The sequence below is a fragment of the Helicoverpa zea genome, chromosome 31 (genome assembly GCF_022581195.2).
Source record: "Helicoverpa zea isolate HzStark_Cry1AcR chromosome 31, ilHelZeax1.1, whole genome shotgun sequence".
Lineage (NCBI taxonomy): Eukaryota > Metazoa > Arthropoda > Insecta > Lepidoptera > Noctuidae > Helicoverpa > Helicoverpa zea.
Genome location: NC_061482.1, coordinates 6,189,502 through 6,206,183, shown reverse-complemented (window position 1 = coordinate 6,206,183; position 16,682 = coordinate 6,189,502). Strand labels below are relative to the sequence as shown.

Sequence of the window (16,682 nt, the reverse complement as noted above, 5' to 3'; positions counted from 1 at the left end):
AGAAACATTAATACAGCTTCGAAAGAAATATGATAAATTACATCTAAACGTTTTAATATTTACACAAGTTTATTTCCATAACTTTCTTCTTCAAATATGAACTAAGCATGTGTGAGTGCATATACGTGTTAACGCCTAGAACGAAGCTCGTTATTAAATAAATATTTGTTACACATTTATTAGAGTTGAGTTTTATATAACTTTTTTCCCAGCGATTTCTTTGATATGTTACTCTGTCCTACATTGAGAGCTCACGTTATTAATGCACTCAAAAATAATGCTGCAATCTCAATTTATCGGTAAGCAGTAGTCGGGTATTAATTAAAAAGCTTATGACTGTGTGGAACCTTTGAAGTACGTAAAGAATATTTACGAAATTAAATGAAAAATTGCGCACTTATAGGAACGAATAGTTTGCTTTGATGGTATTTAAAACCGATGTAAGCTTATCGAATGTTAATTAAGATTTTTTTTTGAGAAATATGTGTAGATTTAAAACTTTTATATGTAGATTTGTACAAAAATAATGATATGATATATTTAGTTAGTTTTTCTCTTTTCTCTATCTCTGCTATCTAGCTTCGTAATATTTCAGCGTCATTTCCGGCATTTCATAGTGAAAGAGCAACAACCAAATAAACTAATTTTTGCATAGGAATACACTGTAAGTTGTAGGGATACTAGATTTAATATAGTCGCGCAGTAGTTAATACTCGCTTGTCATCCAAGTCTTTAAAATATAAAACTGTCTCACTAGCTCCTTTGTTTCCTAGAGTTGCCTTGTTTCTAAACTCCGTAACATCGCATCAACATCAAATAAATACCTATAAGTATTTTTTATGTACAATTTTATTATTATTATATTTGGGTTTTATGTACTGTATGACTGTGGTTGAAGAATAATACACCTAGTTTCAATAAAATACGCGTTCATGAAAATTTATAATACTCACTTACATATTTATCATTGTACGTTTGCGGTTACGTTTTCCGAGAACATTGTGATTTAAAGAGGAATACGTTTTTGAGAACGCTGTTAATGTACTTTGTAAACAGAATATGTAGGCATATGATTTATTTTTATTTTATGATACAATAATGCTTTAATTGGTAAATATAAATGATGACTCAATATTTGTATTCTGATTTTATTATTTCTGGCTTATAGAAATGGTTTTAACGAACATCTTTTATAGTATTATTTTATAATCAACCACAGAGCCAGATGGACCGCAAAATGACTTAGAATGAACCAATACAAGGCTTTGACCGCTCTGTAATAACCACTTTCATAATGAGCGTGATCTATGGCATGCACTATAATCCTACAGGTATTATCTGCTCCTTGCAGTTCAAGTTATTACAAAGCAATCAATATCTAGAGATATAATACATAACAAGTGTATTAGATACTAATCCGCTCCAATGTTATAAACGAAAAATTTGTTTGTTTGTTCGTAACACTTTGAAAGTGAAACGGCTGAACTGATTGAGATGTTTGGTATGGAGATAAGTGGTATCCACTGGATAAAAGATACTATTTTTATTCACCCTGAATTTAATACTTACCTTTTATCCAGGTGTGAAATATACAATACGAATATAGCTCTCTCAAGTAGGTATTTCTAATGTAAAAGAGAGCTCTTATCGCTATCTACAAAAGAGCTGAACTAAATCAGATGATGTTTGGAGATAAGCTAAGGAAGTAACCTGCTACTCTCTAACCTACCAAGTAATCGTAAATATAAAAATAAACTAGAAATGGAACAATATTGATAGCTGGTATTGCTTATCTATTTACGGAAGTCTTACGAGCTGATTACAATAATAGGTCAGTGTGGCAATTGAGCGACAAGTGAGTTCGTGTACATATTGTATACTGGATATTTCCCGCGGTTCCACCTGCGTCTTAAAGGAACTACTTCGCGCAACCGGATAAAAATGGTCTATGTCCTTTTTACTAGACTATATAACTACGTATGTAGCAAATGATATGCTTGACAATGCGTAAATTATCACCAAAGGATTGAAAAAAACGTGATCAATAGTTCTCTAGAATATTATTACAGTCCCAATCTTCCGTAGAATCATAGAAATCGTATACCTACAAGTAGGTATGATACTGTCCTCATTAAGTTGAAAAGCTTTTGTAATCCGATTAAAAATATCGATGTTTAAAGGGAAAATAGAGATGAGAATTACTTACTTGATGTGATTATTGTATAAATTGTGAATAGCGAGTAATGAGTTCTTCAAGTTTGTTTGAAATTGATCACATGTTACATAAGTGCAAGTAAAAGCAGTTTTTCTAATATTTCGCATGAGTCTTCAACTGAAAAGAAACTGAAAGAAATATTCTCTCTACTTCTATGATTCCATCATTCGGGTGAACTTACCTTTGCCGACCGTCAATCGCGCGCAACATAATTTATACTATGCAGTTTTAAATTTTTTTTGCAATTTCACTGTTATTTATTAGAATTCAAATTAATAAAGAAAATACAAATAATATTTTTTTCAATTATGACCTTTCAGCGTAGAATAAATTGAGCTACGAGAATCGATTAATAAATCCTTTTGAGGCAGTTTTTTTTTGCGAAAAGACATCCCATCTCAGTTCTGTGTATGAAACCTTGTTAATAAAAAGTCCTTTTTTAATTTGCTTCATTATTACTTTAGCTGCGTCCATGAACAACTAATAGGAGAAATATTGAATCCTTTTGTTCACATTCTTCTTTACATAACGTTCGTATTTATTGAACATTCAGCACAAAAAAGATTTTGATTTTAATGAATTCAGGGAACATAATAATACTCGTATGTTAGTACAAGTCAATAGAATTTTTCACAATACATCCCTAGTTTGCGCTAACACCTTTATTACTTGGTGTTCTTGGAAAAACTAACTTGAGTTTTATCATATTTTGCAAAGAATGCCTTTTACTCTGTATTTATTATTTGCGAAGGTATTGTACTTCGTTATACTGTTACAGCCTTTTTATCGTCCCACTGCTGGGCACAGGCCTCCTCTCACATGGAGAAGGATTGAGCATTAATCACCACGCTTGCTCAATGCGGGTTGGTGATTTCAGACTTTTTATAGTCCAGGTTTCCTCAAGATGTTTTCCTTCGTTGTACTTCGTTAATTAGTTGGAAAATATATAATACCTATTGAGTAGTTCGGAAAATAGTGGGACCCATAAAGAGACTGCTCGCACTATTCATTTTTATTTACAACATCATATGTTAAAACAAAATCACGTTAAGAATCCATTTTTTTGCTTATAATATTTTATTAATATTTAATCAAATCTCGGTGTTTCTATTACTTTTCACGAAGTCATCCAATGCCCAAATGTACGTAGAGCCACGATACTTGACATGTATTCCATACTTATAATATCATAAAGTTAAAGTGAAAAAATAATTTCTGATATTTTCAAAAGCAACATACAATACAATACTTAGTTACTGAACAAGATTGTCTATTCCACTCCACGTTCCAGACGTATCATACGCTAAGACATTTCATTACTGTATAGGACATGCGTCGATATGCGAACAAAAATGCATTGATTTAGATATTTTCTTCTTGACCTAGTTTTTTTTCTTCTGAAGTCACCAGTATGTTTTTGATTTCTAGAAGTATGTTTTTCTCAGAAAATGGTTTAGTCTTTTTATCTTAGAGACCACATTTCATAAGTTTCTTAGCATTGGTTCTCGATAATGCAGTATACCGTACACTGCGCTTTCAAGAGCCCTACGGTTTTATTCAATGGTTTTATTACGATTTTGTTGTTGTTGTTATATTATCTACATATAAATATTGACTTATTTAACAATTACATTATACGTTTTATGTTAAGGTGCAACTGCACAGGCGTATCCTCGGGTGCTTTTTTGATAATTAATATTTCGGGAAAACATGGAAAAATACTATTTTGTGTATTGTAAACTAATATTGCGATGGCAGATATTTGTTTGGTAGACACTTTATTCTGTTTTTTAAGTGACTGTAAAATAGAAGGTTTCTGAATTATTTATGTTGAAAAGATATTATAAGGGTGATATGGAGTGTCGTGAGGAAGTAAATCAGTAGGATCTGTTGATAGACTCGAGGGTAACTCTTGGAAATTGTAGACACACACCGCTAGCTAGCTACCTAGAAAACACTTCACATCAAACTGTGTCTCCCGAAACTAAAAAATAGTAATCAAGTGTGATTTAATTGCTTTTGAGTGCAGCGAAGGTATTTCTGTGACCAAAGACTTGTTTAGGGACCCAAAGGCCTTCAAAAGAAACAAAGGTGGCTTTTAGATTTTCTCCAAAAACATATTTCTGTGATCCGTTCCTCTAACTGTAGCTAGGATAGTAAATACTAGTATCAAATCGAGGAAAGCTAAAGGGAGTGGTGACTTCAGTTACCTTTGTTTAATTTTAAAAGCTTTTTCGGTTTTTGAAACAAACATACGATATGCAGCCTGTTCTAACCCTTTTATACTATTAGGTTCACGATATATTTCAACTAGTCTCGAAACATTATAAGCAGCGAGTGCCTTGATCAATCAGACCATGATCATGTCATCAAAGTACCTTATGTTGATTTTTGAAATGAGCTAATCAGAAGTTTCAATCTGCAGGTAGGCATGGAAACCAATGGCATGCATTAATAACAACTTCATATGGTGCTCCTTTAAGTTGTTTTTTATAGTCTTCAATCAATAGCAACAAATATACGTAGCTATAAGTCCAGAGCATATATAATCATGGTATCAAGTTAAGAGTTTAAATTGTCCGTATAAAGTTGAATGTAGGTGAGAAGTTTATTTTCATTAGACTTCATCAAAGCTGAGAACTGCAAGTCGGTTTTTCCTAAATTCAACACTATTGGTGCTTCATTCGTAGCAAAGGTCGGGTAGAAAGGACGCAACGATTTATAGATGAAATACTTATAGCAATATATGGCTGCTTGGAAAATGTATTGTGAACTACTGCTAAGTTTGTATTAGCACCTTTTCTAATATTACTGTACACATTTCTGAGTAAAATCATCTAATGGTTTCTTCGAAAACAGGTTTAGGGTGGTTCTTGAAATACTCCACATTATATTATTTAAATATTGTGTACTAGCTTCCGCCAGCGGCTTCGCCCGCGTGGTGTGTTGATAAAAAGTAGCCTATGTGTTAATCCAGGATATCACCTATCTACATAACAAATTTCAATCAAATCGGTCCAGCCGTTTTTGCGTGATTGAATAACAAACATACATCCATACATTCTCACAAACTTTCACATTTATAATATAGGAGGTAGGATGTACGGATTACGTATCTATATATATTTATTTCTAAAAATAAAATTATATCATTAATTAGATTTATTTTCTCATTATGACAGAAGTAGACTGAGAATATTTGTCTTATTATTTTTTTTGCCAGTTTCTGCCTTAATTAATGCGTTGAAAAATTGAAAGTATTTTTATATGTAGATATACCTAATAATTATTAGGAAACGGCTCAAAGAATGTTGCTATGTGTATTTAGATAAGCCATAATTGTATATAAATCGCTGTCATTCCTAAAATAGGTGAGAAAAAAAATGCCGAACAAGGTCGGTCAGTCAGATTGCAAACTCAAAACGTGAATACAATCGAAGTAGAAAAGCGTGTAGTATAAATGTTTTATTGCTAATGACTTATGTCGCAGTCAATTAGCAGATGGTATAATAGCATTGCCTAGTTTTTCTGAATGGTCGCTGTCGGGCGATGAGCACTTTTGTGCCCGCTAATCTGTTTGGAGAGCAAATAAACTGTGCGTGTAACTACGGAAAAATGACGGACGACATTTATGTGAGATTTTTGGTTTCCTTTTCAATGTAATTTTTTGATGGATATTAGAATTTCGTGGTCCAACTGTAACTGAACATCTTTAACAGTAGTTAAGGGTAGGCAGAAGCCAGTCGACAAACAGGCTTACCTAGGAGTAGACTGGAAGCCGACCCCAACATAGTTGGAAAATGGCTAGGCAGATGATGATGATGAAGATGATGCTTGGTCCAACTGAAATGTCGTGAGTGAGTTCGAATCTTATTTTGACTGTTGACGTGAACTCTCTCCATATTATGCTTAGTTGCTGTTTAGTGCTGGGGGTAATGGGACAGACACCATCCATACTTGCTTAATTATTTTTATTCACTTGCATTTTACTTTACCTTTAGATTGAAAAAATCTTAATATTTTTATCTCCGAATTTTACTGAAATTGTGATTACCATATACTTATGTATGTCAAAGAGGTTCTAGGAAAATATATTTTTGTGATCAATGGTAACACAACAATTTGAGTAATAATAAAAAATAATAGCCTTGGGAAGCTTCAATAAAATTGAAAAGCATTAACACTATGAAACCACAACAATGGCACTTTGACGTAACATATTTTCTCTCTTCTTTTATACTATTCGTAGAACTCATTATTTTCTCAATGAAGCTATAATAATAAATAAGATGAATTATTTCGAAATATACCTCTAATAATAGTAACTTATGTTCACTGACTTCCTCATAACTTCTTTCATGATACAAGCTATGATTCAGCTGGGGAGTGACATTTTCATTTCTGATACTTAATTTGAGTGAAGACTTGGACAGCTTCCTCGCGGACTGGTCACAAACAGCGATGGATAGAGAAAGATGGAAGGCTATAAGGTAGGCCTTTGCCCAGCAGTGGGACAACATAGGCTTAATAAATAAATAACAACCTTATTTAAATACATATTCGTAAATAAATTTATTTGCTTATAAGTTATAGCTAGGTATAATAAAAAAATCTTGTAAATTCCCTACATTAAGATGTATAAAATACTAGCCGTTTTCCCGCGGTTTCACCCGCGTACCGTGGAAGCTACTACCCGTACTGGGATAAAATATAGCCTATGTTTCTCGCAGATAATATAGCTTTCTAATGGTGAAAGGATGTTTTAAATCGGTCCAGTAGTTTTTGAGTTTATCCATTACGACCAAACAAACAAAGGTTTCGTCTTTATAATATTAGTATAGATAAATCTTTGTACACAAAGTATCAAGATCAGTTAAAGTGAGATGTTCTCATAGTAGGGCTGTCTACGGTGTGCGCCCCGTCTACTCACTAAGTGGACTTAACTTCCCGTGCAACCAAGGCGCGTCTGAGAAATCAACTCCATCGAGTTTTACCACATACTTCGACAAAGTTTTGCATCCCTTTATGATAGTTCTGTGTATTATTATTGATAAATACTTGGAATAAGTGTACTTATGTAGCTTCGGTCTTATGAATTGGAAATAATGGTACTTAGATATCAAATCTATAGTATTCTAGTTTGTTTGTACGTTAAAGGCTCCGAGATTACTGGATAATTATTTCACGGTTGAAAAGCTGCACTCTTCCTGAGTAATATAGACCGTATATTTTATCTTGGTACGGATAGTAGTTCCCATAGTTAAGTATTCAATAAAGTAAATAGTGTACGCTTTCGATACCGCTATAACAAAAATAATCCTGAAATGTCTCTTTTACCAAAATTGTACAGAAAGAACCTAATTTTGTTTACATCTATAATATAAAAATGAATCGCAAAATGTGTTGGTAAGCGCATAACTCAACAACGCCTGGACCAATTTGGCTAATTCTTTTTTTGTTGTGTTTGTTATTGTCAGGAGAAGGTTCTTATGAAAAAAAAAATAGGGTAAAGTAGAGAAGTCAGTTGACGGGAGCGAAGCCGCGGGCAAAAGCTAGTTATGAATGAAAACGTATCATCGTCAATTCGATAGGGTTGACATCGGGCCGATCTACATTATGTATTGAATTCTATAATTAGGGTTGCTCAACACTTAAGTGGTTATGAATTAGTAGTGCCGTTAATGTGAAGCAACAAATCGATGATTTAATTATAAAAATAGGTTCTATTTTTGGTTCTTAGATTATTTAGTACATAGCAGCAACCGCTTTAGGATTCTTTAGGCACTTTAGGCAGCTTAAAACTCCATACCTATGGTTTGCCGTAGCGTAGACATATGTAACTGATTTTCTTTTGTTTTCTACATTTTTGTCACTTTGAGTAGAGATGTACCCATTTTCACGTTTTATTGATTGTAGATATTGATATCTCACGAGTACCTACAAAAACTATACAATATAGGTAGGTAGATGTTTATTTGTTCATCGCTACTATAGTGAAAGTGCGCCTAACAAAGTTAATTTAGAGTAGGCACTACATTATATTCACAGATAGGGCAGAATATAGTTTGGTTTAATTAAGTAAACTAAAATTTTAATTAAAGTAGAAAATATCGATTACGGTATTTTATCGATTATGAATTAGGTATTTAAATTAACAATAGAACCGTTTTGGTATGTGTAGCAAAATCTTTGCATTACAATATGAACACGTGCTGAGAAGAATTACGGCAGTCGTTTAAAAGATTTCACAAAAAAAACTACTTCAGTATGCTGAAAACCATATCAAAATCTGTTCAACTAAACGTACTTATAGGTCAAACTGAGAACCTCCTTTTTTTGAAGTCGGTTAAAAATACAAACCACAACCATGCTTGCAGTTCAAATGTTTTTTATCGAGCGTGGTCAAAGGGTCAACCACCTCATTCGGCACGAGTCCTGCCAGTCCTGATTCACAAAATTGACCAATAATCATAAGTGCCTTTATACATAATGAGTACCATATCTGATTGATGTTCTCAGTATTTTTTATACGCCGCTGATTTACCACTGATTTCAAAAAGCTGACATCTATATGTAGAAATATAGATGAGTATCAAGGCATTAAAAAACATCTTAACGCAAATCTAATTAACTGCTACTAGACTGCATGTTAGACTTCAAAGGAAAAATTAATACTTTATAAAGCCTAGGATTTTATATAAATCATTGGAAAGAAGTAAGAAACTTTGAAAGGCTTAAGCATCAAAAGGCCTTGTAAATGTACCAACTGGGAGAGTTCCTAAGAATATTTCAAAAAATGTTCAACGAAAGCAATCACAGATATAAAAGTCTATTTATTTATTCATTAAAGCTTACCCACTAAGATTTTTTTTACATAAAACGGCCGTTCCCAATATTCCATCTCTTGTTTGATTTGACTAGAGAGAGAATTTTGACATTAGCCCAATACAAATAATGTCAAATTCTATTTCCAGTAAAGAAAAGAACAGGGGCCCGATTCTCCTAATTTTACTTAAGCGTCATACGATTCACGTTCGACTCGATTCGACTGATATCCAATCCCGACTCGATTACGATTGAAGCGTGTGTGGCATTCCGCTATTTTTTCTTTGAAATAAACGTTTTTTTGTCATTCAATAATGAATAATTTTGTCTGCAAATGATTAACGATTGCAAAATGATTGTACAGCAAACTACCGTATAGACCAAAATCACCAAAATAGCAGACCAATCGCACACCAATCAAATGTCAATCGAATACGATTGGTCTTTTATTAGTAGCAGAATGCCCGATATGGTTAAAACTGCTATTATGATCATATTGCGATTCGATTTCTATTCGATTTTGACATTATTAACTTAGGAGAATCGGGCCCCAGATAATAGGTTATGATAACCGCACTTATACTACTATAGAACCAATGAAAGCACGACTTCTTTTTACCACAGTCTAGTTAATTGCATTTAACGGTACCTACAGACGGCCAAATACGTCGCTAACCAGCGTAACAATGTCTTGTTACTTTGCACTTATTAATAAGGTACTCTGTTACTTAATTGCTAAACGTCATTGGGAGTCTGAAAGCTCTTGTAGACTGTAATTAGTATTGATTCTTGACTGCCTGCAAAGATTGACGAGACGCTCTTAGAAACAATGTTCTATAGGATGTACATATTTTTTCTTTCAATAGTTTTGTTGTTTGAAGATAAAATGCCTGATTGAAATGTTTTTTTTTTCGACTATACTCGTTCATCAAGACATGTTTTAATTGTGAATTTCTTCATTTATGTTTGATATTATTAACAAGTTCAAAATTAATTACAGATTTGATCCAGAATTCCCGTGGTTTCACGGCATACCTTCTCCTGAGTTACCCTCATAAAAATAATATTTTTATATATCCTTCCTCCAGTCCTCCAGTCCTTCAGTCACTTTCTCGAAGGCTCTACCTATTCCAATAAAAAAATCTTTCACAGTAACAAACAAACATTGATATTAGTCGAGTTAGGATTATACAAATCTTACTTGCATTTCGTAATACTACATAAGAATGCGCAGACAAATTGCGGTTTTAGAGATATATGATACTTATGCTAATGTGGCCTGCGTCACGTAACAAACGAAGTTCAATGTCGCGTCCGGCAGACGCAAGTTACAAGCTTTCAGCGTAAGATGCTAGAAAAATACGTTTATTAACGGTATGTATTTCGTCTATAGAAAATCGATAAAAAGTGATGCATCTGGTTAAAAAACCAGCACCTACGCAGATATTCATAATAATACACAATCGTGAATTAAATAAAAAGCAAATAATTCGTTTTACTGAGTATTCACTAAAAAGTTATGTAGGGAATTTGCTTACTTTCTATATCTGGGTCACATTTTAATCTAGGTACTTTAAGAACACTTCTAGGACTAAGACTTATCCTCACATTATTTGGCTGATGACATGATCATGACAAGCTGTCAGATAGGAAACGGAAAAGGGCATATACAATCGGCAGTTGCAGTCAACAGTTACCATTAAAAACTTACCTTACAGAATGGGAATAATTTCGATCGCTTATAACTTAGGCCATCGCTGATAGCAAACTCTCGGCTGTAGCCGGTACAGAAATGTTACCTCATGTGGTTTGGTGACTCGCGTAACCTTGGTTTATTTGATAACAGATTGATAATGAACCTTGTACGAGAAGCGTCTTGTTTGCCTCTTTCGGCTGGTTTATAAAACCCTATACTTATATCGTTCTATGCTTAAAAAACCCTTGTTGGTTGTAGGGTAAAAATGAAAAAGTTTGTAAGATAAAGGTTTAAATTGTTGTGATTGTAACACTATATAAACAAACCTGGAGTAAATTAGTACTATTAAATTGTTTTCTAAAAAAACATTTGTACCTTAAAAAATATTGAAACTAAGTTTTCACAGTTTATAATCTTACCAATAAAGCAAGCAACGCATACAAAAAAGCATTATTCTTAGAGTAATTTTCATATAACCCTTTCTGCATGAAAACCTTTCAAATTGTGTACGAAGTGAAGGCGGTCCGTTCTACTAATTGTGAAGACAATTAGACGGTCCCGCCTTCGTTAATATAGGTAGGCACCTATTAATGAGGGAACTTCATACCCATGCCTATTTCTTCGTTAATCTATTAATTTTTTCGTCGATTTTTAACGAGTTCCTTCAGGTTGTGCTGTTATTTTTAATTTATAATTGATTTAAAAATATCATGAAAATATTTATGTACAGTACAGTTTAGTTAAAGTAATGTGTTTTATTTGTAAAAGGTGTGTAATATTCTTAAGGCACAAACACCTAGTAACCAGGTTTCGTGAAACAAGTAAGAATGTATGCAATCCCTAAATACAGAATCGAAACCCGTAAAGAAGATCTAAGTATTTTTCTTCGAAACGTCGAAAGAAAAGCTACGAAATAAACACACCAGGTGATAAAGTACGGCATTTTATTTTCTTCACATACGTATTACAACATCAGAACATCACCACATATTATTTACATTACCCGTTACGTTCGTCGATCTTGACTTCTTGACCCAATTTTAAGATTTTTTGAACCCGCTAAATATCAATCGACAATCCAGGTTCGTGCTAATAATAGACTCTCACTTCTACTGTTTACTTTTACCTCTGATCTAATGTTTACATACGCTAGCTTTTATGTAAATGCAATTGAAAATTAACGCTTCCGTTTTCTTTGGAAGTTTATAGAACTGAGTGTTTCAAAAGATATTTTAGTTTACATTGAATTAGCTGCTCGACTCACGTTCCTGTGGGAAAATTGAGATATAAGTCTAGAATAGACTACTATTTTAGTGTGCTGACATTTTTAGCGAGGTTCACTTTTTTACAAATAAAACAACACATGGAATTTCTTTGGTATCTTTAAACATCGTAATCGTTTGACTTAAAACTAAAATGATAAAGCTTTACATTTAGGTCAATATGACATAGGTGCTTAGGTAAGTACAGCAATATTAGAGATCGTTTCTAAAACAAGATAAAAACGATAATATAGTTATATTATTTTCAAGGGCTTACAGTCAGCCTTCTGCCGATGCCACGACGAACATTTTTTCTGCTTCAATGTTTTTTTATAGAAGTTATTAATGGCACCAATTTCCTCAATCAATACAAAGCAGTACGTCAAAGCCATTAATGCTAAAATTACTCAGTTTATGATGTTTATTTCGAGGAAGAGTTCGTGGATAAGTCAAAGCCGTGCGGATTGACCGATCATAAGGTTAAGCAACGCTTGGCGCGGTTGGTGCGTGGATGGGTAACTTATTGTCATGACGAGTTCTTGTGCGTTTCGGAAGGCACGTTAATGTGGGCCCCGGCTGTTATATGAACATTTTTAGCCATTATGGGTAATCAGCAGCTTCCAGTCTACGAAGGGATACTGGGTTGTTCGGGTAACTGAGTTGAAGATGTCAGATCGGCAGTCACTCCATGTATAAACACTTGGTACTCAGCTGCAAACGGTCAGTCTGGAGCCCACCCTAACATAGTTGGGAAAAGTCTAGGCAGATGGCAGATGATGACTCAGTTTATAACTAGTTAACTAATAACAAAGCTCGTTACCAACGAAATTGTATGTTTTTAAAACAGGAAATAAACTTAAGTAAATAGTACATTTTATTTTTATGCAACATGTTGTTAGTTACGATGATGCTTTGTAAACATTTTAGAAATAAAACAAAGGATGTTTTCATTTTCATCAACAGTTATTGTTTTGTAAGATTTTCCCAGATATACGAGATTTATGACCTTGGTTTCCAAGGCTGCCATCCCACACTATATCTAAGAAAAATATCTAAATGAAGAGTGCACAGTATGTTTGGTGCATGTATGGCCATGTACCTACCTGAAAAGGTACATTGAACCAACATACCTATTAGACAAGTGTTGGCCACCCTTTCATGCAGTAGTATAATAGCCGTAATTTCGAAGATAAAGCAAGATCTATTATGTAAACATAAATCTTCTCCCTAGCTATTTATTTATGAGTTCTCTTTGGTTCAGTTAAATCAATGTGTGCAGCGCCATCTAGTTTTAAGTTTAACTTTATATGCTGCATTATAAATGCTCATTATCTACTTCGGAAGTTCTCACTTACTTACTTACATAATTTTAATTTAACATACATATACCTGGTTACCTGGAAACTTTAACATAAGTTCTTAAGTACTAGTATTACCTACGTAGGCACCTACTAGAAATAGTGGTGGCCTAACTTTACTAAAGAGGAAACAAATGACATATTATGAGAGCTTGCTTCCAAAAACGGCCACTTATTTTATTAGACAAGCCGACAAAGTATGAACCGAGTCAAGAGCGGTAGGGGCGAGTCGTCCGTCCCGAGGCCATTAACTTGCAAGTCTTGTCGTTCTCACCCGTCGGCGGATCATGTTGGACTAACTAAAATTGCAAGGAAATCCCCCTTGTGCCGGCAACCCCACCCTCCCCTAATTGCGGCTCGAGTGTCGATTTATTTGCGAATCATGACTCCCCCGCTACGATTTAATGACGATTTTACGATCTTTTGTCCGGTTTTTGTTATTTTACATTTTTTTTCGGGTGTATCGTTCCGTCTTATGTAAATTGGGCTTTAGTTCCTCTGATGAAGGTGTTAATGTTCGCCTTTTTATAGCCTTTCTACTTTTTTATTTTAATGTGAATGAAATTATTTTTCATTTTTAGTGGTTCGATCCTGAAAATTTTTGGCTAGAAACAAATATTAATAGAGTGTATTAGACCTATCTATTATTTAATTCTATGTTAAAATCATTAATTTTTTGATTAATGTATTAACTTTATAGTTATGAAGGATAGTAAACGGAAAATAGATGTAGTTCTGAAGCTTCGCTAGCTTGAAACGTTGGAAGTATGTACTGAAACACATAGATGGCGTTAGTGGTTCATTTGTTCAGGAAAACCTTACTGCTTTGTATAATTGGGATTTGATACGCATTCAAGACTTTATACAATTTCTTTTCACGTATTAGTATGATATGAAAGAATGTAATTATGGAATTGGTTAGATACGTAGTGGTATCAACCACAACCAAATCTTTACGTAATGCGAGCAACTTTTTATATAGCTTTCAAAATAGGGGAGGTGGTCAAACCGACTTCAGGCTTTTATATATGTTACTGTATGTTGATTTCTACTTATTTAATTATGTAATTACTGATAGCTTTCTATAACCTGTTAATTATATCATATCGGATTGGCTTCATCATAAAATTCACCATAGCGATAGCTTTCATTATCAAACCTCAGGGGTGAGGGTCCATGATCATACTTAATTAAATAAAATGTATTAACATAAAATAAAGTTAAAGGACAGAGGAGTATTTAATACTGCAGATATTTGGGACTTGATACACTTAGCTTTCAATGTGAATGAAACGCGCTGCCCCGCCCTATATAATTTCAGAGCTTTTGTATTGATTCAAACATTACTAACCATTATTTGAAATTACTTGAGATAGTAATTAAAATATAAACGTATATAATAATAGGCTGTTCAATAAAAATTGGGCTTATAGGCCAATCCGATGCTGCAACTTGGTGCAAGATCGACTGCAAGCGTTGCACCCAAGACGTTGCAATGCGCCAAAACATGGTCAATGTTAATAAAGAAAAATAAAAGCATTCTAATACTATAACGTATAAAATAAAGGCGGAGATTACTAGAACGGGATTCAGCAGTTAAATCGAGATCGTTATATAGGCGGGGCATGTCGAGCGCCTCTGACCAATCACGCAACACCTATTTACTTATTCCCATATAATACAAACCGAGGGTCTTATGTAGACCTTTAAACATTTCTTCACGAAAATTCTCGGGATTCTGACGTGAACGGGAACCTTCAGACCTACTGAAGATTACCATTCAGCTGCGAATTATGTAGTGACGCATCCAGAGGCATTATTTTGCTCTTTGCAGTGACTAATATAGGCTTCAAATCTACAGATCTATTCAATTTTTTGTCGTCCTTTACCCTGGATTTCACCAGGGTATGTAATCTTACCAGCCTGACTTATTATCAAACCACTACTTTATTGACCAGATCCCCGTACATATTCCATTCATAAAGTACTTACCTACTATTTTACCGAGAATTTTTTCACCTCACCTGAAGGTACTTTTCGAAATACTTTTTATGGCAGAGCACTAGGTAAACATTTCTAATATTGCTCTTTGCTGGTAATTTGAAAGCTTTCTAACTTAAAGCTAATATCGTTTTTTTCTTGTATTTCAGGTGTCAAACGCGAGTGACATCTACTGGGAGGGAGAAGAGGAGGCATCCAATGAGTTTCTCGAGGTCAACAAGGAGGACTCGTCCATACTAGATCATCTTAAGCGGCTAAAACGTGACTCATGGCTATGTAAGTTATACTTTCAAATATAGTTTTAGAAACCTATCTTAGGGTGCATGTACACGGTGCTTGCGTATGTTGAGACATTTTAAACACGTGTGGTTCCAGCGATTCGCGCCTGAACCAAAGCAAAATACCCACCCGTGTGATCTTGTCACTTGTCACTTGCGCATGTTAACTTGCTTCAGCTACATGTACCATGTAATTGCACGCTTACGTATCTAAGTTCTACTAAGTGTTAAACAATGAATTGTAACTACTATCCACTAAATGGCTGTAATAATTCTGATGGAATCAATTTGGATTATATCTTTGGTACAGCTTGAGACATAGGTACTTCGAGGTATTTCGAGGCGCAAAAATCGCAAGACACGATAAAAGTAGCTATAGGGTTTAATTATTATACTGTAACTGTACATGAAGTCTTCATCCTCCGAGCCTTTTCCCAATCATGTTGGGGTCGGCTTCCAGTCTAACCGGATTCAGCTGAGTACCAGTGCTTTACAAGAAGCGACTGCCTATCTGACCTCCTCAACCCAGTTACCCGGGCAAACCGATACCTCTTGGTTAGACTGGTGTCAGACTTACTGGCTTCTGACTACCCGTAACGACTGCCAAGGTTGTTCAATGACAGCCGGGACCTACAGTTTAACGTGCCATCCGAAACACAGTCAATGGTGTCTAAGATATACTTAGAAAGTACATACAAACTTGGAAAGTTGCATTGGTACTTGCCTTGACCTGGGATCGAACCCGCGCCCTCACACTTGAGAGGTTGGTCCTTTACCCACTAGGCCACCACGACTTTACCCACTACGACATGAAGTCGTATATATTTTTAAATATTTTTTTTCTTTTATTTCAGCCTTCGATCCCCTTGGCCTTTGGAATAATAATAAAGAGTCTGAAGCCGAAAAAGAAACTGTCACGGAGAGCAACATCGATGACAATGCCAGGTAAATTAAAGATTGATAATTAATAAATTAAACATATTCGTAGACCATATCACATAGTTTTTATTGGTTTTTATTGGATTGATCTTAACCATCCATTGGTTG

The 16,682-nt window shown here is 34.4% G+C and overlaps 1 protein-coding gene across 8 annotated transcripts in view; it reads left to right on the top strand.

Annotated features, from left to right (window-relative positions):
• Positions 1–16,682, top strand: part of LOC124645342 (basement membrane-specific heparan sulfate proteoglycan core protein-like) — a 154,661-nt gene that overhangs the window by 37,873 nt on the left and 100,106 nt on the right. For all 8 annotated transcript variants that reach the window (XM_047185148.1, XM_047185146.1, XM_047185144.1 and 5 more), the window contains exons 2-3: positions 15,507–15,633; positions 16,490–16,580. In XM_047185148.1, the coding sequence (XP_047041104.1) occupies positions 15,507–15,633; positions 16,490–16,580 (218 nt within the window). The remainder of the gene's footprint in view (positions 1–15,506; positions 15,634–16,489; positions 16,581–16,682) is intronic.